The sequence below is a fragment of the Mauremys mutica genome, chromosome 7 (genome assembly GCF_020497125.1).
Source record: "Mauremys mutica isolate MM-2020 ecotype Southern chromosome 7, ASM2049712v1, whole genome shotgun sequence".
Taxonomy (NCBI): Eukaryota; Metazoa; Chordata; order Testudines; family Geoemydidae; genus Mauremys; species Mauremys mutica.
In genome coordinates this window covers 118,003,847-118,025,242 of record NC_059078.1, presented here as the reverse complement: position 1 = coordinate 118,025,242, position 21,396 = coordinate 118,003,847, and the positions used below count along the sequence as shown (strand labels likewise).

At 38.6% G+C, this 21,396-nt stretch overlaps 1 protein-coding gene across 2 annotated transcripts in view; it reads left to right on the top strand.

The window, feature by feature from the left end:
* NHLRC2 (NHL repeat containing 2) overlaps window positions 1–21,396 on the top strand; it is a 60,775-nt gene that overhangs the window by 16,688 nt on the left and 22,691 nt on the right. For both annotated transcript variants that reach the window (XM_045022911.1, XM_045022910.1), the window contains exons 3-5: window positions 9,648–10,103; window positions 12,507–12,628; window positions 14,697–14,826. In XM_045022911.1, the coding sequence (XP_044878846.1) occupies window positions 9,836–10,103; window positions 12,507–12,628; window positions 14,697–14,826 (520 nt within the window). In that variant the 5' untranslated portion in view covers window positions 9,648–9,835. The remainder of the gene's footprint in view (window positions 1–9,647; window positions 10,104–12,506; window positions 12,629–14,696; window positions 14,827–21,396) is intronic.

Below are 21,396 nucleotides of genomic sequence, written 5' to 3'. Positions count from 1 at the left end.
GCCCTCCAAATCCCTCGATTCCCAGCCTGGAGCACCCTCGTACACCCCAAACTCCTCAGCCCCACTGTTACCCGGGGTTCTTTCAACCCAAAGCTCTTGTTAACTTTTACTCTGTGTGAGGTGGAGTCAGGAAATAAATCAGGGGAGGCACGGCCGTCCGACCAATAGATGGCCAGCTCAAACAGGACAACACAATAGGGCTTTCATTTAAAGCTAAACTTTACTTGGTCTCAAGCACTTACACACGTCCGCAACAGGTTAATAAAACACCCCAAACCCTTGATAATTACCAAAGCTGAGTGTGGCTCTCAAGTGACACTGCGGCAGGCTTCCAGTGGCCAAATCTTCCATCTGCCTGTGGGGACTGCAAGATGTATCCAGAGAGAGAGTCCAAAAAGAGTTCAGCTACCTCAAACTTTTCCCCTTATTTAAAGAAAACTTGTTAAGCAACAGTTCCAATGGGCAAGCAAGAGATTCCTTCTGATTACTGATTAACCAGGTGTGGGTTTTTCCAGAGTTTGCAGCATTGACACCCCAATAGACATTCCTGGGGCACATCCTGCTCTTTTAAAATGCATGTATCAGGACTTCAACACAATTCTTATCAGGAAGGATGCGGGGTCAAGCTGCCTTTTCTGAGGTATCCAAACCCCCCCCCCCCCCGCCTTGGTCAAGCTGAGATTGCTGAATGGCCAATTTACAGCTTGCTGACTAGGCTGCCTTTAACAATAAGCCATAGTGGTTTCAGGCACTTTACTGGTTTGCCAAAGTCTCCTCGTACACCACCCCAGAGCCTGCACACCACTCCCCCACCGCAGCACGGAGCCCCCTCCTGCTCCCTGAACTCATTTCTGGCCCCAGCCCGGAGCCCACACCCCCAACCAGAACCCTCACCCCCCCCCACACACACACCCCAACCCCAATTTTGTGAGCATTCATGGCCCGCCATACAATTTCTATTCCCAGATGTGGCCCTCGAGTTTGCCCACTCCTGAGATAGGCAGACCAGAAGCGAGAAACTTGCTGTCTGAAGGGGAACAGTGATAACTAGGGATATTGGGTTAGGGGAAGGAGAGCTGTTCCCAGAGAAGAGATGGAAAAGGTGACACGACAGCGAGGGTGGCAGGGCTGCTGCAGGTCGGTGGTGAGAGTGAGAAGAAATAGCTGAATATACCTGTCTCCCATTCCTTATTTTGTAAGAGTGAAAATACTTGGTGTTTCTGTGGCTTAATATATGATTTGGATAATTGAAGTCACACTGCCTTTTCCCTTCTGCTTTACTATGTACTGGAAACGTGCCTTAATGGCATGGGAGTATCTTTTTCCTAATTACTGTATTGTACACTAACTTCAGAGTATTTTTTGACATTCTAACATTTATTTTACGATCGCATGGTGCAAGTACCATCGTAGAGTACAACAGTATGATGCGAGACTGATGGAACTTTAGCAGTATGCTGCTGTGACATGAGATGCCTGAACACAAGAAGCTGTTGTTTTAGGATGATCAGAAATATCAAATCTATCTACATGCACATACAAACTTTTATTATCTGGCTCCTCAATAGGTTTGTTTCATAATAAAGTTCTCTTTGCATTGGACTAAATGCTGCCCAAGATCTTTATCTGATATGTTCTTGCTCGTATCTGCAGCAACACTATTTCTGTTTTCAAAGTGGCATTCAATCTGTTATTTTAAACCGTGGGGCATATTTAGTTCATGTTATCAGTAGACCAGAAATTGCCTGTTGGATTTCTATAAGAAGAAATACTTTTTAATATTCAGGAAATGGGTTGGCAGAGGCCCAAATTTGTGTTTTTGTATAATCCTTGAAACCAAGGTTTTAATCGGGGGTATATTAAAATGGCAACACATTCATCAGTTCGCACAATAATGTGCACAATTTAGATTAAATTTGCTTTTAAAAAAAATCATCTCCTCTTGGCTCACATATTGTAGGCTGTATTTAAATCCAATGCAGATTAAAAATCATTAAAATAACTAACTTTCTTAGGTTTCTACCACAAAACCAGCAAATTACGTCATTTAAAATCATGAAGGCAGGAACTGTGTGGCAAAAATAACAACTTTAGCTTGGCAGCCATCTTTACAGAGCAAATCCAGTGAGCAGTAGCAGTAAAAAATGCATTGTAGCAGAAAATTACTTTTCCTTGAACAGGAGACAGAAAACCATATTGTATTTCTGTATGCTGAGTTCATTTTTTGTAGCAAGAAGGGAAGGAATTGCCTTTTATATCTCATAGTACATCCAAAAGGGGGAGCAGTTATGTTCTCTCATTATTTATATGGCGCCATAATTGTCCATGACACTGTAGAGTGGATGGGATGTGCTCAGTAGTTAACAGAATCATGCTTCAAAGACAGAGACCCTACAAAATAATACAAAACGTACTAAAGAGTGGAGCTTTAATGCTTTGCATGCTAAATGGGTCCTTAGAATCTTTGAATTAGGAAATGGGGCGAGCTGGATGTACATTAACCATGATTCCAGAGGTTTTGAATGCTGGGAAGAAAACATGGGATTAGTATTTACTTTGGGGGGAATTCTGTGCCACTGTGCAATGCAGAATTTTGCAGAAATTAATGCGCATGCAGAATTTCTTCCTCCCCTCCCCCGCAAAAAATGGGCTGCAGAGATGTTGGCCGCCACTACGGGCCCCTGGACATGGCAGACCCCAGCTCATAAATAAAAGACAAGGCCGGGGGAAGTGGATGGGAACGGGAGGGTTTCCAGCAGTTGCTGTTCCCAGCATGTCCTGAAGGAAGGTGACCATGGCGTGCAGGAAACTCCCTGCAAACCCAGGACCCAGCATCAGGCTGTTTCTCTCTCTCTGGATCCCCTGGGTTCTAGGAAAGTAGGATCTGAGAATGTCTTGGCCGGAGGCAGCCTGCTGCTGGGCTCTGGAGCGTAGAGGATATGAGTGTCTGGGCTGGGGAGGGGGGCCCTGCAGCTGGCTTCTGGGGAGTAGGTAGTGAGAGTGTGTGGGGGCTGGGGGGGGGGGTGACCCTGCAATTGTGCTCTGTAGAGGGAGGGGGAGAGAGTGTGTGTCGGGGGGGCTACAGTTGGGCTCTGGGGAGGGGGTGTGAGTGTCTGGGCTGGGGGGTGGGCCTTGCAGTTGAGCTCTGGAGGGGGTGTGTGTCTCTGGCCCCCCAGTTGGCCCCGGGGGTGCGGGGGGCAGAGAAGCAGGAACTGGGTTGTCATAGGGGTTTCTTTAACTCTTTACTGCTAGGGGCGGGTTTGTGTGTCTATTGTTGCAGACACACCTGCTGACAGGTACTATGAAAAAAATTACCAAAATAATTGAAACTGGCATGGTTAGATAATGTTATTTTGACAATGTGCAGAATATTGCAGAATTTTTAATTTTTTGATGCAGAATTCCCCCAAGAGTAAGTGTTGGAAGAGACAAAGGAAATGGTTAGGATGGCAGCTTAGGTGGGCGTGTATGGTGAAGCAGTGAGCGGATACAAAGATGGAGGGGAGGTGCTGGCACTTTGTAGAAACTTTCAACTTGAGGAGAAGCTTGAACTTTATTGGCTCACGCTTTTCCTCTACATAAAGATACTTAAGAAATGTAGGAGACAAGGTCAGAGCAGTATGAAAAGTTGATGATTTTGGCAGATTTGTTTTAGATGCACTAGATCAGGTCAGCCCATAGGAGGAGATGTTGCAGTTTTCGAGCCAGAATAGAAGGGCATTGACTGCTATTTTGACAATAAGACTAAAGAAGACGAGATGAATTTGAGATGTTATAGAGGAAATAGTGGCAAAATTTGACAAGGACATGAATGTAAGATGTAACAGGAAGGAACAATCAAGATTGCACCGTGGTTGTGAGTGTGGGTAACAGGAAGGATGGTATTGCTGGCAGGAAAAATGAGGAAGAGAATGAGTTTGAGAGAAAAGAATAACTTCCTTTAGATCAGTGGTTCTCAAATGTTTGTACTGGTGACCCCTTTCACACAGCAAGCCTCTGAGTGTGACCCCTCTCCTTCTAAATTAAAAATGCAGGAGGCAAAGCATGGTTTGGGATGGAGGCTGACAGCTCGTGACCCCCCCCATGTAATAACCTCACGACCCCCTGAGGGGTCGCCCCCCCCCCCGTTTGAAATGTACTGGACCAAATTCACTGTTGGTGTAACTTCATTGACTTAATTGAACTTGCTCCCATTTATGTCTGTAGTGAATTTGTTCATTAAATTGAAGATGGTGGCAAGACATCGAAGAAGAGTGATCACAGAGGGCAGATGGAGAGGTAGAACTGGACAGAGATCACAGGTGGATAAATATTTGAGAATAATTATTGTAGAGGTAATAGCTGAATCAGTAAGAGCTGATCAAATAAGTTATGGATATAAGTGTAGAGGAAGAAAAGGCAAGGACCTAGGATGAAACCTGTAGAATTCCAGCTAAGACACCTTTAGTAATACTCTTTTTCGCTACTGATACTGAATTGTACCTAATTTTGATTTCTGTCGAAATGACGGTGCTATTCTGTTGAGAGTATTATTAATGGAAACGCTATAGATTTCTTGTAGATATTACAATGTTTGAGTGAGAATTTGTCCAACATTATTTTTTAACCACAACCTAAAATACAAAACAATTCAAAGCTCTTTTATTCTACTACATGAGGGCTCTGAAGGGCATTGCAGAAATCACACTGAAAGGAAAATCTGATAGTTGCCACTGTCTTTAAAAACTTGTTTTTAGGATTCAGTTTATTAATACAAGGCATGTTGTGTATTTACAGTTTCATTTATGATGATATTCTGTCAACACTGTATAACAGAAGAGAAAGGAAACATTCTTCGGAGATTTTCCATATGAGGTGCTGAAAGGTTGGCGTAACTTGTGTAAAGATTTTAAAAAATCAGTCTGTCATTATAAAGTCTAAACTAAGCTTGTTTTTTTCACAAGGAAAGATTGATTTAATCCTTGGCATACATATTTCAGTGCCTTGGACCTACAGTGCTGTATACAGAAAGTCAGTTTTCAGACATTATCTGAAAGTCTCATTGCTTAGTGGTTTTAAACACTTCTGTGTTTTTCCACATCTTAAAATTATTATATTAATTTGTGATTATTCAAACAGTTTTTTAAAAAGACTGACAACTACACAAGCGTTCACCTTTGCAGAAATTACTTTAACACAGTAAAGAGCAGTACTTTGATTTAATGCCTAGTTTATCTGCATTATTTTCCGGTTTGTTTCATATTGATTAACATACTGGACAAATTATACACAGGCTAATTGTAAAGATTTCCTAGGCATACACTGTATTAAAAATGGCCTGGAAGAATTGATCAGACACACAGTTAACTATGAATATTTGAAGACTATGTTCAGTAGTCAGAGTTTTTAGTATGGTACAAAAAGGGTTATAATGGAGTAAGTAGTTGAAATCACAAAAAAGAAAACTAGGCTGAAAAAACTCCTAATGGTAAGATCTGTTGTACTGTAGAATAGTCACCTATGAGAAGTGTGGGAAACCCTATTATATGAGACATTTAAAGTAAGACTGGACAGCGTACTAGAAAACATATGAAGAATGGCTATACTGGATCAGGCCAGTGGTCTGTCCAGCCCAATATCCTGTCTTCTGACAGTGGCCAATGCCAGATGCTCCAGAGGGAATGAATAGAACAGGGCACTTATTGAGTGGTCCATCCATCCCCGTTGAAGGAAACTACCCTGCAATGGCAAGTAGAAGGAGTAGGGCTCTGATTCTGAAATCAGATCTGTGCAGTTAAACACTTACCCAGTAGGGCTTCCCATGGGCATATGTCAACACTGCAGCTGGGAGCACGTCTCCCAGTTCAGGTAGACAGAGGTGCTAGCCCTGTACTACCTAGCACACTAAAAATAACTCTGTGGATGTTGTGGCAGGGCAGTGGCTTGGGCTAGCCACCTTAGTTCAGCCCCTGGCAGTCCATGTCACCTCCGGCTACAACATCCGCGCTTACTTTTAGTATGGTAGTTTGAGCAGAGCTAGCACAAGAGTTTGCCTACCCAGGCAGGGAGGCATGCTCCCAGTTGCAGTGTTGACATAGCTACTGACTTCAGTATACTCAGACTAAAAACTTAAAAATGTGTGTCAGTGGAGTCCAGTAAATTCCCTCCTCCCACCTACCCAGAAACATGTACTTTACAAAATATTCCCCACTGCAATATACTCTTTCATTATTTACTATCACTCCACCTGATTTACCAGCACTGCATAATACAGTTATAGTATAAGAAGCAGAGTGACATCTATATTCAGGTTGAATAAACATTTCTATTCAGAGGGATTGTTTTTGTTTCCTTAACACTTTCCCTTTTACCTGTTAGGCTGAAATTTTGGCAGGTGTTCAGGGTTCAAGAACTTCTTAAAATCAGAGCCAAAAATTTCAACCATTTTCCAGAATGAAAAATATTTTTTTCATTATTTTTAAAAAAAAACATGCAAGCTAGAAACTTGAAATCTTGGCAGGGTGTTGATGTCTTGGTCGCTAATGTGCCTTTGGGTGGTCTGGTGATTTGTCAATGGTATAAGTGTTTAAAAACGTGTTTGTGTGTTTAGTGCATGCACAAGCATACTTGATTGATTGTTACACAGTATATTCACAAGGAGAGAGAGAGAGAGAGAGAGAGGAGATGCGGGAAGGGCAAAAGCCTTTCAGTTTCTGTTTTTCCCCCACCCCATCCATGGCTCCCACCCAAGCACTATAGGAGGTCTTCATACTCTTGAGCTATAATCCCAGTCAGACAAATTTACTCAGGTCCTTCAGATTAGGAGTCCCATCTGGTGAACCACAGAGAATTCACCTGAGAAGCAAGCTGCTTCAGAATCGAAGTTGGTAGCTCTGCTCTTGAGGTGACTTCATTTGCCACTCTCCCCCTCTCCCTGCTCCTGTTTATACATGGCTAGGAGTGTGGATAAGGAGAGCCTTGAATCTGAAGGCTCAGCACAGAGACACTCAACTTCCTGAATGCTACTATCTCCTAAAGAAATAATACAAATTGGCAGTGGTGTGCCTGGAATCTCTGGTGTAATAGACTTTTTCTGTATGCATGGTAAAAAGAAAAGTTGACATCAGATGAAGAAAAGAATACAAAAAAATGGTCAATTCTCTTGAATTTGACCCTTTGTGCTCCACTCTGGCGAGGGATGGATGGATGGGGAGTGTACTGTGCACAGCCTGCAATGGAGCAGGGAGTGGCTCCTAGAATGGACAGTGGGGACTGGTCAGTGCCCCAGGGTAGGGGGTTCCCCGATCCTCCACTGCAAAACAGCACACCCAGAGCCCTCCACCAGCAACCAAGTTGGAGAGGATAGATCAATGCACGGTGGTTCCCAATACTCCCCAGTGCAAAATAGCAGCATGCACATACCCCACCGCCTGCAAGGCAGATGCTGAGGAAGGGAGGAGGAAGCCTTCCAGCTGTGCCTCTGCTGCTCTCCCAACCCCAACTTCCCCTCCTCCCCCCCCCCAAATCCCTCTCCCCAAACTCTCCCTACACATGCTGTCCTCGCAGGCTCTATCAGGGAGGGCAAGTGAATGGGGTTGTGTGCCCTGGAGCTGCACCGAAGGGCTAGGGTTCGAAGGGGAGTGGAAAGATACAGTTTGGGAGGGACAGTGCCCCTACATGCCCCCCAATCTCCACTCCTTGGATGTGACATCACAACGTGACCAATGTTGCTCTTATGCAGTGGATATGTTGCTGTTACCAAGTGGACAATTCACAGGAGAGAAAAGTCTTCCATGGGGAAATGTTGCTCGTAAGCGGCGGTTGCTCTTACAAGATATTGCTGGAAACAAGCATCTACTGTACTTGGATACTGAGGTTGAGAGATTCCAGATGTTATTTATGGTTCCAGAACACTTACACTATCCAGAAGCATGAGTGGTCTTGGAAAAGTACTGGCAATATTATGCTTTGCTAAGGTTTTCCATTGTATTAAAAATTCTGATTTCTTATCAAGTAGTAGCTTTATACAACTGCCTAGTTGATGTAATTTTGCTCCATTCAAGAAAAGGAATGGGAGACTAAATGGGATTATAGCTGTGAGCAGCTCAATCTGGGAAACTGTCAAATTCCAGAATTTAGTGTGGGATTGTGGTTCAGACAATCTGATCTGTTCCTCTCAGATCTGTAAGGTTAGGAAGAACAGAGCTCATGAATTATTTATATATAACATAAAAATATAGTTATAGCTAATAGCACTCTAGGACTTTGCTAGGAAAGATTAGGAAATATCATTATGTCACATACACAGTTAAATTCCTTTAATATAACAGCATAATCTCTCCCCAAAACACAATATAAAGCCTTAACTAGGATGTACCACTGTCCTACAAACTAAATACTACAGATAGTACTGTGCTTTCACTTCTGTTCTAACTACAGACAACGTGGGATTATGTGTGCCTTTTATGTTATATAGTTGTGTCCTGCAATTTAAAAGACTACAGAAATGATACATAATAAAGGTACACAATGAATCTTGGACACTAATATAGATTAATCCTTCTGAGACAGTTCTGCTTTCTCCTTGCCAAAATATGATAAATAGAAAATTAAATAGTCTCTGCTTCGTTCCTTGGAAGATTACTAAAAGGAGAAGTGAAGCTTCTTTCTCTTACTTTCTGGCAGGAGAGGAGCAACGTCCATAAGTGCCAAGCATAATAAAACTAAGTAAATTTAACCTTTGTCACGAAAAGGAAATTAACTAGAAATTAAAAATTGCTTTGAATTTTATGAAAGCAGAGAAAAAGTAGTCAAGGAACTTGAGGAAGGTGACTAGCTGATTGTTTCCATCTTATTTATGGATGACCTAAGGTGGCTGCTGGTGTACATTACTTGAATTATAATAATACTTTGCACTTATATGGCACCTTTTCTCTTAGGATATCAAGGCTGTTATCCTCTTTTTTTCTTATGGGGAAAATCAGAGGCAGTTTGGGTTTTTTAGCTGATTTCTATGACTCTGTTAATCCTCCCTAAAATGAAATACGTGTAAAGTTTCATATCTGGCTTGTTATAATGTGCTTCTAATGTTTGTTGAAACATTGAATGCTGTAGTATCTCAATCTCCCATTATTTCATGATAACTTTCAAATAATTATTTATATCCTAGTTACTAGTTCCAGATTTCTGTGGTAAGTTTGATTACCAGTTTTAGAATGTAGTTTTCCATTACAGTATTTTTCTAAAGCAGAAAAGCTGTGCAGTAGAATTAAAAGTAATATGTTGATGAGACGAATGCTTGAGAAAATTTTAAATTTCAGTGGAACCATTAGCATCTCCATATTATTACTTTTGAAGGGGTCCAAGCAAATCATGAACATTTTTGATGCACTAAATCTTAACCAGCTTGGGAAGTAATAGCATCTAAACTTTACTGAAATCTTACTTGTAAACCACAGTATTTAGTATTAATGGATAGGTTGTGCAGCCATTACTGTATTCAGCTGTGATCTTTATTTTATTTAACTTATATCGTACTTCTTTCACTTTGTAATGAAGTCAGTCATGTTGTGATTTAGCACTGTACTTTGTTTTTAATCTCTTATTCAAACTCTTATTTGGATGCAGGCATGTTTCAATGCAAGACTCTCTTTTATTTTTGCTTTCAGATGGTCTTCTTGTTGTTGGTGTCCATTCAGCGAAGTTTCCAAACGAAAAGGTTCTCAATAACATTAAAAGTGCTGTTCTTAGATATAACATTACCCACCCTATTGTAAATGATGCTGATGCAACACTTTGGCATGAGCTGGAAGTGTCTTGCTGGCCAACTCTGGTCATTCTTGGGCCTCGTGGAAATATGCTGTTTTCTCTTGTTGGAGAGGGACACAAAGATCAATTATTTTTATTTACTTCTATTGCTCTAAAGTTCTACAAAGAGAGAGGACAAATCACAGATAACAAAATTGGAATAAAATTGTACAAAGACTCTCTACCTTCTTCTCCCTTGCTGTTTCCTGGCAAAGTGACTGTAGACAATTCAGGAGATAGACTCGTGATAGCAGATACCGGACATCACAGGATTTTGGTTGTCAGGAAAAATGGGCAAATCCTACACACCATTGGAGGTAAGATTTACACACATTTCTCAGAATCATGTTATTTTAGAGCATAGGCTCTTCAGAGCAGTCTGTGCATTCTTTATGTTTCGCACTCAGCATATTGTAGACATTTGAAACTAATTACTGATTTTTTTCAACTATTTTGTTCAAGCATTTTGCTTAAAACTCCCCTTTAAATATTTTTTTGGATAGTAAAATAACTTTTAGAACAAATCTATGAGAGAGACCCCATGAATACACTTGTTTAAGGTGCCTCATGTTTCTAATTGTTAGAGTAATTTTGACATTTTTATATTAATTTCAACATGCAGTACAGATAGCAGAGTATAGAATCTGCACAGACAATGACTAGTTATAGATCGCTTTGTGTACATGGTGCTGTACATCTACGAAGCAGGTACTGTGTCGCTCCTTCCCTGACACCACAAAGACCGAATCCACTGCCAGGGAGTGGGTGAGCCAGGGAGATGAGGCGAGACACGAACACCTCCCTCAGTCCACTGACAATGCAATGCTGATGAACCCTTTCTTATTAGTGGGATCCTGGGGCCAGCTGCTAACTAGGGATTGCGTAGGAGCATTGCTTTTTAACAATCTAATGAGTGTCTGCAACAAATTAATTGAAGTCTTGTACTGTTGTATAGGAACCTGAAAGTCTAGAAATTGACTAGAAACAATTGTCAAAGCAAGAATGCAAAAGTGAGAATTAAACTATATATTTAAATTTAGTTGCTAAGATAGCCTGGATAGCAAAGGTACTTTTTAATGTCTCTTTAAAAGTGTTCAGCTTTCTCTTTTGTTCACCACACAGACCTAATCATTCTTCTGCACCTCTTATATGCTTTTTTTGTTATAATCTTACACACAAAAAGTGAATAGTGATTGCATCTCATAGGTTCTTTGGTTATAACTATATCAAGCATATGCCTGTTATAACAGCCCAATTACAAGCCATCCTACTGACAACCACTATTGACAAATTTTACTGCGGGTCTGATGCGAAACCATTAAAGTTAAGGGAAAGTTTCCAATTAACAAAAGTAAGTTTTGGACAAAGCCCTCTGTGTGTGTATATATGGATTATTTCAGTTCATCTGCCATTGAATAACACCTGCTTCATTGTAGGATGTTGCAGTTATTAAAACAATGCCAGCAATACTACAGTTTTTAAAACCGGAACCTTATTAGTTGAATGACAGCAGATTAAGTAGGCAGAACATAATTATCCAAGTAAAAAATCTAATCAGGACACCAGCGTTAGCACCTTCCACAACAGCAGAGGTGTTATGTGAATTCTTATGACCAGTAAGATGGCATCTCTAACAGCAAAGTATACCTTAATATGATGTTGGGTTAGCCATTCACTAGTGATTCAAAGGGAAGAGTACTGTGTATTTAATTAATAAGACCACTTGACACATCCTGCGCAGTCCCCGAGAGGTCTTGCATCCAAGTACTTTTTGAGCTTGATTTTGCATAACTAATTAAATTTGACATTGTCACATCCTGTATTTGCTATCTGTAAACCCTAAAAAGTCATCTTACAATTTATATGTAAAAGTTAATAGTGATTTGTGTATTTTAGTGACTCAGTAAAAGAGCTGTGGGCAGAAAACAATGTAGCGAAGATTATAATTCAGTAATAAGAGGTGAAAATAACTGAATTTGCATCATAGATCGTGATGCAAACTTAATAATCCATAAGTCTAAATGTCTTCCTGTGACAACTGCAGCTAATTCATTTTACAATATACTCTGTCCCTCATTGTAAGATATGATGCTTACAGTTCTTTATGTAGATCATGATGCTCTTCTCTCTCCTTATCGTGCTGTCTAGAAGGCTAACTAGTTCCATTCTTCATGCTGCCCTTTACATGCAGTTCCATATCTCTTTGTTGCTAATAATTATTGATCAAGAACTGTTTTTGCTAGCTGAGCATTACTTTGCTTTTTAGCTTATCCAGAACACTAAATAACTGAAGTAAATAAAAGTAATGAAGTTAAAATGTTTGCAGCTAATTTGCTTTGATGTAACCAGAACTAAAATACTGAGGGATGGATTTTCTGAAATTGTGTCTGTCTTAGTCCAAGAAAAGAGGAGCAATTTAGAATCGCAATAAAAGACTTTTATTGTTAATGTTGCTTGAGCGGAGAACCCATGTATGTCTAGAACTGGAGAGAAAAAATGTCAGGATATTGAATTGTGTCATTGCTGTTGCACAGCAAGGTGATTCTAAAATGAAACTATACAGAATAGTTCTAAAAAATAACTGAGCTGTATGCAGAGCTGCAAAAGCACCTTCTGGAAAATGCTTAAATCTGTAAAATAATTTTACAGGTGCTTGCTTACTGTTTTCCTTTTTTGTGATGTGAAATCTTATTCTCCTCATTGGTTTGTTTCATGTTTAGGACCAAACAGTGGGAGAAAAGATGGAAGATTTTCAGAGGCAGCATTCAATTCTCCACAGGGGGTGGCAATAAAGAATAACATTATTTATGTTGCTGATACAGAAAACCATCTGATTAGAAAGGTAAAATTTTCATTTAAAAGCAAGTTAAAGGATAACAGTGCAAGTTCTATTCCCAGTTGCACAGATGAAAATTGACATCAAAGAAATTATTCACAAATTCTGCTGTGTAACTAAGAGTATAATTTGCCCCAGTATTTTTGCCCAATTTGTTTTTAAAGGAATGATGTTCACTTTTGCTATATTTAAATACTTTAAAACTATTAATGACAGCAATGTAATACTTTCCTAATGGAAAATGTGCAATAATAATTGAAATATTGTGTGCCATGAAATTTTTTCCAGTAAAATGATGCATACATGATTTGCCTGACAAATCCCTGATTTGCCTATTATTTTGCTATTAGTAATGAATATGGAAATTGTTTTCCCTTCATTTCAAGTGACATCCCTAACATCAGATTCTTACATACAGTACAAGTACTGTGGTGCAGAGGTAGAGTGAGTCTCATAGTTTTTGTAGAGGTATACAATAAAGTAACAAGCCACAAGTAATCATTTACATTATAATAAATTTAGGATTCTCAATATGTGACTTTATAGACTCAGATCTCCCCCCGGTTCTTAAATGAAGGGCTGTGCTGTTGTAAATGCAATCTTCCTTAAATTTGTGGTTTGGATCTTGGATTTGACCTGTGATTGATTCAGAAGACCCAGGAGTTGAAGTTCATGGGAGCAACAAGACGAAATCTTACTGATGAAAGCATTTTCTACATACCATAGAAACGTATTGCTTTAGCACATAGTTATTCCTAGATAATTAACCATTGCCCTTTTTCTAAAGGGGAACCTCGATAGTACAATCTTTAAAGAACTGAGGTAATCAAAAGCTATTTTTGTGTGCTTTCAGTTGTTTTTGACGCTCGCAAAAGACAAATGTAAAAGTGGAATTATTGGTACAGATGTGGTGTTATATTGCATATAAATAGACTCTTCTTTATTCCTTTTTTACATAATCATCAGGATTAATTAATGTCAAATTGGAGGAAGGCTGAATCAGAAAATCCTTTCTGAAAATTGAAAATGAACGCAGGAGAAGAGAAAGGGATTGGAAGGCAGAAACATTCTTTTTCATAAGAATAGGCATAAATTAAGCTTTGTCTACACTAGCACTTTGGTCACTCAGGGGTGTGAAAAATCACCTGCCTGACTGATATAAGTTTCACCAACAAAAGCACTGGTGTGGACAGCTCTCTCCCGCCGGCATAGAGCCGAGAGCTCCTACACAAGAGACCTTATCGCAGCACAGCTGCAGTGGTATAGCTGTGCTACTGTAAGATCTGTAGTGTAGACATAGACTGAGTTGCACATCTTATTAAGTAAATTGTAGAGAATCATTTGCTTTGTGCACGTTTTGATACATGGTATGTTTTTGTGTATATAATTTTTTTAAAACACATAGAATTTTATTTTAAAATAAAACAAACCTAGGTGTCCATTGTTTACCCATGCACTTTTCTAGAGAAGATTGATGTATTTCTTTAGTTGCTTTGACTTAATCATGACAGAAAGGTCATTTACCATTTTGGTGCAGATGGAACATAAGTTAAGGCTTTTCAATAAGTCTACTAATTTTAGCAAAGTTGTTAATTGTCTTGTAAAATACCTGACACTCAAATTGGCAATCCGTTTCTGTCTGTAGGCAACTTGTTACATAGCAGACTTTCTGCTTTAGGGTAAGTCTACACTGGAGCTAGATCTGTAATTCCTAGCTTGTGTAGACATATCAACTCTAGCCCTGATCAAACTAGCTTGTTGAAAACTAGAAGTGAAGCCTCCATGGCATGAGCAATGCGTTGGGCTAACCACCCATGAGAGTGGTCCGATCTGAAACCCTAGGCACATACTTGGAGTGGCTAGCCCGTTCCATCACTCACAAAACCACAGCTGTACTTCTACTTTTAGTGTGCTCACTTGATGAGAGCTAGCACGAGTGTGTTTACTCAACTGGGAAATTACATCTCCAGCTCCAGTGTAGATATATCCTTAGACATTTAGGTCAATTAGCTAAGGAAAAAGTCAATATCACCGCGTATAAAATCATTGTATGTATTACTTTTTTCCCTCCTAGATTGACCTTGAATTAGAGATGGTGAACACTGTAGCAGGCATTGGAATACAAGGCACGGACAAGGAGGGTGGAGCAAAAGGAGAGGAGCAGCCTATCAGCTCACCGTGGGATGTGATCTTTGGAAGTTCAGGTATTGTATCAATTGAGCTTGAAATTTTGCACATTTAAATTATTTTTTTTACTAATTGTCTAATTCTTAGATGTAAAATCAATCTGTTTTCATAATCAAGCCTAATGAATGATGGCTTCATACACACAGATTCCACCATTTTCCGCAGGTATCAAATCCATGATTTTTAGCATAAAAACATAAAACTCTGCTACCTAAGGAGAACTTTGTGACTTGTAGTAGGCTGAATAATCCCTGGGATCAGACACTAGAGGGACACTGGGATCACTCTTAGCCAGGATGGGTAAGGAATGGTGTCCCTAGCCTCTGTTTGTCAGAGGGTGGAGCTGGATGGCTGGAGAGAGATCACTTGATCATTACCTGTTAGGCTCACTCCCTGTGGGGCATCTGGCATTGGCAACTGTCGGTAGACAGGGTACTGGGCTGGATGGACCTTTGGTCTGACCCAGTATGGCCGTTCTTATGTTCTTAATCTGGGCTAAAAATGAAAGCTCTACACAACTGGTAAGACGAAAAAATATCTCCGCTTCCCACGTATATATAACTTTCTTTCCCAGTACAGTTGATACACATTTGAGCTTGACATCACATAACTGTGATTTAATATTTTACTTTTTCACTCAATGTCTATTCCAACATAATTTAGCAGCTGCTATTTCAAGATCCATAACAATCAGAAACCAATATTTCATACCACCTTAAAGTTTGGAACCTCAGCATTCAGTTGGTATAAAAAGTTGACTTCTAACTCCAGCATTTCTTCTAAATAAGTCTCTAAAATAATGTCAGAACTTGAAGGAGTAGGCAAACAAGAATGTGACATGAATGGTATGAGTTGAGTCTGATATCTCTGATTAGAAGTACTTTTGTAGGCCCAGTACAAATACTTTCAGGACAGTACAGTTTTCTAAGCACTAATCTTGGGTCAGATATCAGAGAAACACAATCTGAGTGTGAATTTAAAAAATTTAAATCTGTATAATGGAGAGTGGTACCACCAGTGGACTTGGTTATCGGGAAGCGTGACAGATAACTGCACCCATATGTATTATTAGCACTTTTAGCCTGTCCTGTATTAGTGCTACATGGTCTTTCTTATCTGTGTGGTTTCTATCCAAAGAGTTTTCTCCATATAATTAGGGTTCATCAGTAACCTGCCTACAAAAGGCCCAGTCACTAATGTGAAAGGAAATCCTTGCCTTGGAAGGTGTGGTGTAGCTAGAGGTGGTCTTCTGAACTTCATCCTGACTGGTTAAGCCATTCTGTTTTATTTCTGGAATGTGATGTAATGAGTAGCCAATTGTCTTGATTATATGGGTCTGGTCTTTTGTGGGACCCTACGATACCCTGAACTTTGACAAACAGACAGGCACAGGCTCGAGCTATGCAGTGTGTAACTTAAGCTCCTTAGTGGAGCAGTTTGAAGTATCCAGTAGGCAAGTGTATATGTTGCTTATAATTTATTTCATGGTTCTGGCCTCTCTTTCTATCAGGTGCCAACAAAATCTGTTTATTTTTTGTTTTTTAAAGATAGCATTGATTGTTAAATGAGGCATTAACTGATGGGCTCTTTGTGAGAGACAAGAATAGAAATTGTGGATAACAGCCTAGGCATCTGACACATTAAAAATATAGTGCCTGATTTTCCACTGCCTTTCACCTTCTGATTTGATAGCGTTTTACTTTCACATTTCACAAATATAAATGACTATACATAATGAAAGGCGGTAGAGAATCAGGTCTACATGGTATTTAGCTTCATGACAGGTTGATTCTTGATACAGTTGCCAGATTTTTATATATGCCAGATTTTGTAAATGCTCTTACCTCTACCTTGTGTAGATTTTTCAAACTGAATTAGGTCCTAGCAATCAGTTGTCCATTTATGTGCATGTCTACTAGACTTAAATCAATACTCTCTCTTTTTATTTGTTTACCTTTTTAAAAAATGTTTAGTGCTTCTCTAGTGCCAGCTAGACAGCCCTGGAGACTGAAATCTTCTAGCTATACACAGAACAGACACAGCAGGGACATCAGTAGGGCCTGCTTTCTTGACGTTCTACCTCGACCCTGACCTCGAGGTCCATCTCTGTTGCTGAAAGCATAGTCCTTTCTAGGCCCATCTGGTCTTTGGCTTCAACAGAGACACCAACTGAGTACCAATTGTGATGTTTTTAGATACGTATTCTCTAGAAACTGGTCAGTGACCACAAACTCATTTTGCTTAATGGAGGCTATTGAAAAGCCTTTCAGCTCGTAATAATTTTTATCCATCACCAGCCTGGCACAAATTTGTACCAAGATCCAAAGACAATGTTCTGCATTACATTTCCAGTCCCCCTTAATGAGTGCCATTTGTATGACTTCAGTTCTTACTGACTGATATCCAACAATTTGGAGTTGGCAGGATATTTTGATAATTTAGAGTATATTTGCATGTTTAGATGCTAGTGTGCATTACAGTCCTATCACTTATACTAATGTATCTATGTAAAGGACATTCAGATTTATCTTGTATGGTGTTCAGAAAATATTACTATTATAATCATAATATTTTTAAATGTGAAATAAGATGAAATGTGTCACACTAAAGCTTTTGTGGAACCACAAGGTAATGTAAACTGCTCCACTTTAATAGTGGTAAAATATGTGATTTGATATGTTAGAATATATATATTCATAATTCAAGTAATGCTATATAAAATACAATTTTGTAGGAAGTTTTCAATATTCTGGGCAAAGAAACACAGAGGTTCCATTTCCAGGCAGAGATTCAGCTGTCCTGTTGATGTTCAGTGTGCTGTGTTAAGATAAGCAGAACTGATGTTCACAGTGCATTGGGAATTGATGTATTAATGTCTATCTGCAGGCAAGCAGGGGGTTACATGAGCGAATCAAGGTTGATGATACATGAATTGTTTCATTTGACTTTTGTGTTGCTAACTGGCATAGTGTATGTAATGAAGATTACCTATAGCACACATTTTCACTTTCCTGCATGCCCTCTCCTCTCCTCTCTAAGTAGGATGTACATAACTTAAACTAGTATGTACATAACTTAACTATGCCCCAGATGCACAAGGAGGTTTTTTTTTTTTCAGGGCATATATGTATACAGATTTCATAGGATTTTAAACAAGAGACAGTTGTGAGTCTCTTTTTATATGCCAAAAGCCATGATATTCAGGGTATGAAAGGCAGGCGAAAAGAGGCTTATATGCTTAAGATCTGTATATATTATACTAGACACTTACAACATAAAAAAACTTATGCTGACCTTTTTCAAAGTCTCAAAGAAAAAGGTTACATCTTAAAAGTGAACCGCCTTTTCCATATCAGTTTGTTGTCTTAAGAGATTAATCCTTCTCAATAAAGTAATTTATAGCATGCATTAGTATATTAAAAGACTTCTATACTAAGTTTTTTTTTTAATTGCCTGTGTGTTTCACTGGAGAACAGAAACAATTTCAAATCTTTTGTATTGGTTTAAAAAAGACATTGTTTATATTGGCATATCACTGGTGCTCTTACAACATTAGATCAGTTAGTGGTCAGTTCTGTTTCAAAATGTTCATCTTCAAAGATATGAAGTATATGGTTGTGTGTAGTTATAACATTTCACAGTGCTTGGATTCCAGGTGATCTAGAGTCTGAGCCAAAGCCCCTTGGACTTTGGATCAGGCCCTTACTGTGGAATTGTGGCTTGATAATTCAGGAAAGGGGTCTTATATCAAATATATGGATCATAGACTGTAGCCTTAGGTTTTTGAGTAAAGCAGTTCACAAAATTTGTTCTGAAATTTGTTTAAATTCTATGTGCTTGCTGTTATTTTGCAATATATCAAGAAGCAAACTGATTTTCAAATGTGAAAAGCTGTGTAGTAGATGGTCTGGTCATCCTAGAAAACACTGCAGAATTTTTATTTAGAGGGACAAACCATTCAAACAATCAGACAATCAAAAGGAATTGAAATGGATACACTAATGGGTATTATTCTAGGATCACCGATATGGTCTGTGTGTCAGTACTTGATCGATTTGTGCTGGACCTGGAAGGAAGGTGCATTGAACACAATCAGATACTAAAAGCATTAAAATGGTGTCCTGTTTATCAGGCCTTACAACATCCCTATGAGGTTAGTTAGCTTTTTGTATACCCATTTTACAGTTGGCAAAAACTGAGGCAAAGAGGTTAAGTGACTGCTGAGCCACCATAAGAAAACTGAAACAAATATATCTTTTTAAGGTAGGGAGTTTATGAAGACAAGACAAAAAACTGTTGATAAAATCCTGTTTTTATCTCTGATTTCATTGCTGTGTCCATTGAAATGTTGTCTTAGTCTGCTTTATAATTCTTCAGTGGACCCCATGGGTTAAATCCAGGCCTCATTGAAGTCAATGACAAAACTCCCATTGACTTAAATGGAGTAGTATTTCACCCCATTTTTTCATATGGATGGGTATGCCTTTAAAAATGTATTATTAATTTGTGTGTACTTTTGAAGCTCTCTTCTATTTTTATTCAGTGGCTGTTGAAAGCAAGTGATACTTAAATGCACAGTTGATCTAAGTGCGAAATGTTCTTGATAGCTGCATTCTTACTGGAAGGAACGGAACTGTGACCCATGTTTAGTGACATAGCTGTGTGCTTTAGATTCCAAAATCCAGTCTTGAACTACATGATTTGCATCTATTTATAGAAACGCCAAGTGTTGACCACACTTTCAGTAAACTACTTGGAAGTTTGTACTTTCTTCAAACCACTGTAAATTTTATATGGATCAAATTTAAATGAAACTGCAGTATTTTATTAAAGTAGTACAAATTCTATAACCTTTAAAAGGCAGAGGAATGTAAGATTTTTCCATATTTCTGTTAACGGCTTATTTACAAAAATTGCATTCCAGGGGAGATGCTATAATTTTTCTCAATTATTCCTGATGAGTCACCCATAATTCCACACAATGATAATAATTGAATACCATTTAACAGATGCACCTTGATTTCCCAGATCAAGGCACAGAAAAAGCTCCGAATTTTGGCTCTTTGTTATCACAGAGTTTGACTATTTTAGGCTCTCTAAACGCACATTTCTCGTGACCTCATTACACAATGTGTGTTCTAATTTACAGAAGATCTTGTAATAGAAATATAATTGGAATGTAACAGTAGGGGCTACAGATGTATTTGTGAATGAGATCCCAAAATTCCCAGATACATATTTGTAAAGGAAAACTTAAGGGTCTTTCTTTCAAATATTTTGGAGAACATAATTAAAAATTGCTCAGTAGTTGAGGACAGGGCTATGCAAATGAGTGGGAAGTGACACAGGGATTTTATTTCCCATAGCAAAAGTACTTAGAGAAAAGGTCTTTTGAGAAAGTGATATAAAAAAGTCACAGCAAAACATCATGCCATGCACAAGTAGAGTAGCCAGGAAATTTTTCACTGTTTTGGAAAGATTTCATAGTGTGTGATTTCCTTGTACATATTATCTGAAAGTATGGAACAGCTGTTTTCAGCCTTGCTTACAAAACTCACAGAAGGAAAGAATAAATAGCTATAATGGGAACTTTCACATGCCCTAAACAAGTTGTATCCTGGGTTCTCCACCCCATCCTGCAAGTGTAATAATTCCTAAATTGGCAGTGTTTTTCCATTTAGGCATCTGAAGGGAAACTAATCGAGGAGAGACTTGGCACTGAGTTGATAAAGTTTTGTGTGGTCAAGTAGTCAGCTACTCTGATATACTTCGTAACAACTGCACAGCAATCAATTTAAGCTATTGACTTCTATTTACTGTTCTTTATCAAGCCAAAAGAACAGTGTTTAGGGGATAAGATTGGTGTTTAAGGGGTTATTAAAATACCTTAGGTTCCATTAATAATTTAAATGTACATAATAGAAATATGTTACAAGAAAAACATAGGTGTTTTAATATTACAAAACTGCCTTTTACTAGAAAAAAGATCTTTTGAACAGAAATAACAAGGAAATAACAGTTCATTCCATAGCGTGTAATGAACTGTAAAGGCAAATTTATAAAACTTTATCTGATAGCTATAATTTCTAATAATTTAGATTTCTCTGAATTTTGACAAAGCGGATGATTATGATCCTTTCTGATAGTAAAATGAAACATTGGCTCTAGCAAAGTTGTAAACATAACAGAAGGTAAATTTAATATTTCCCAATCTGCAAATTTCACAATGTACTTTGTAAAATATTATATTTGTACATGCAATGATGATGATTGCATATTCTGTTTTCCACAGTCAGTAACTTTGTTCTGGTAAGCATATTCAGACTGTGATTAAAAAACCTAACCAGTGGGCATTAATAAATTGATTGTGAATTAGATTCCTAAGCACTGTTTGAAGTTCTGGATTTTTTTCTGTACTGTGAATGCCAGATGCATAGCTGCCAAAAATAAACATGCTTGACAACTCCTAAAGAGATTTTTGTCGTCTTCTGTTGTTCTAATTTGATGGTAAAAGTTCTTTGGAATACAAACTATCTAGTTTAAGGGAAAAATTACCGTTGTTGCTGCTCAATAATTTTAATATATTT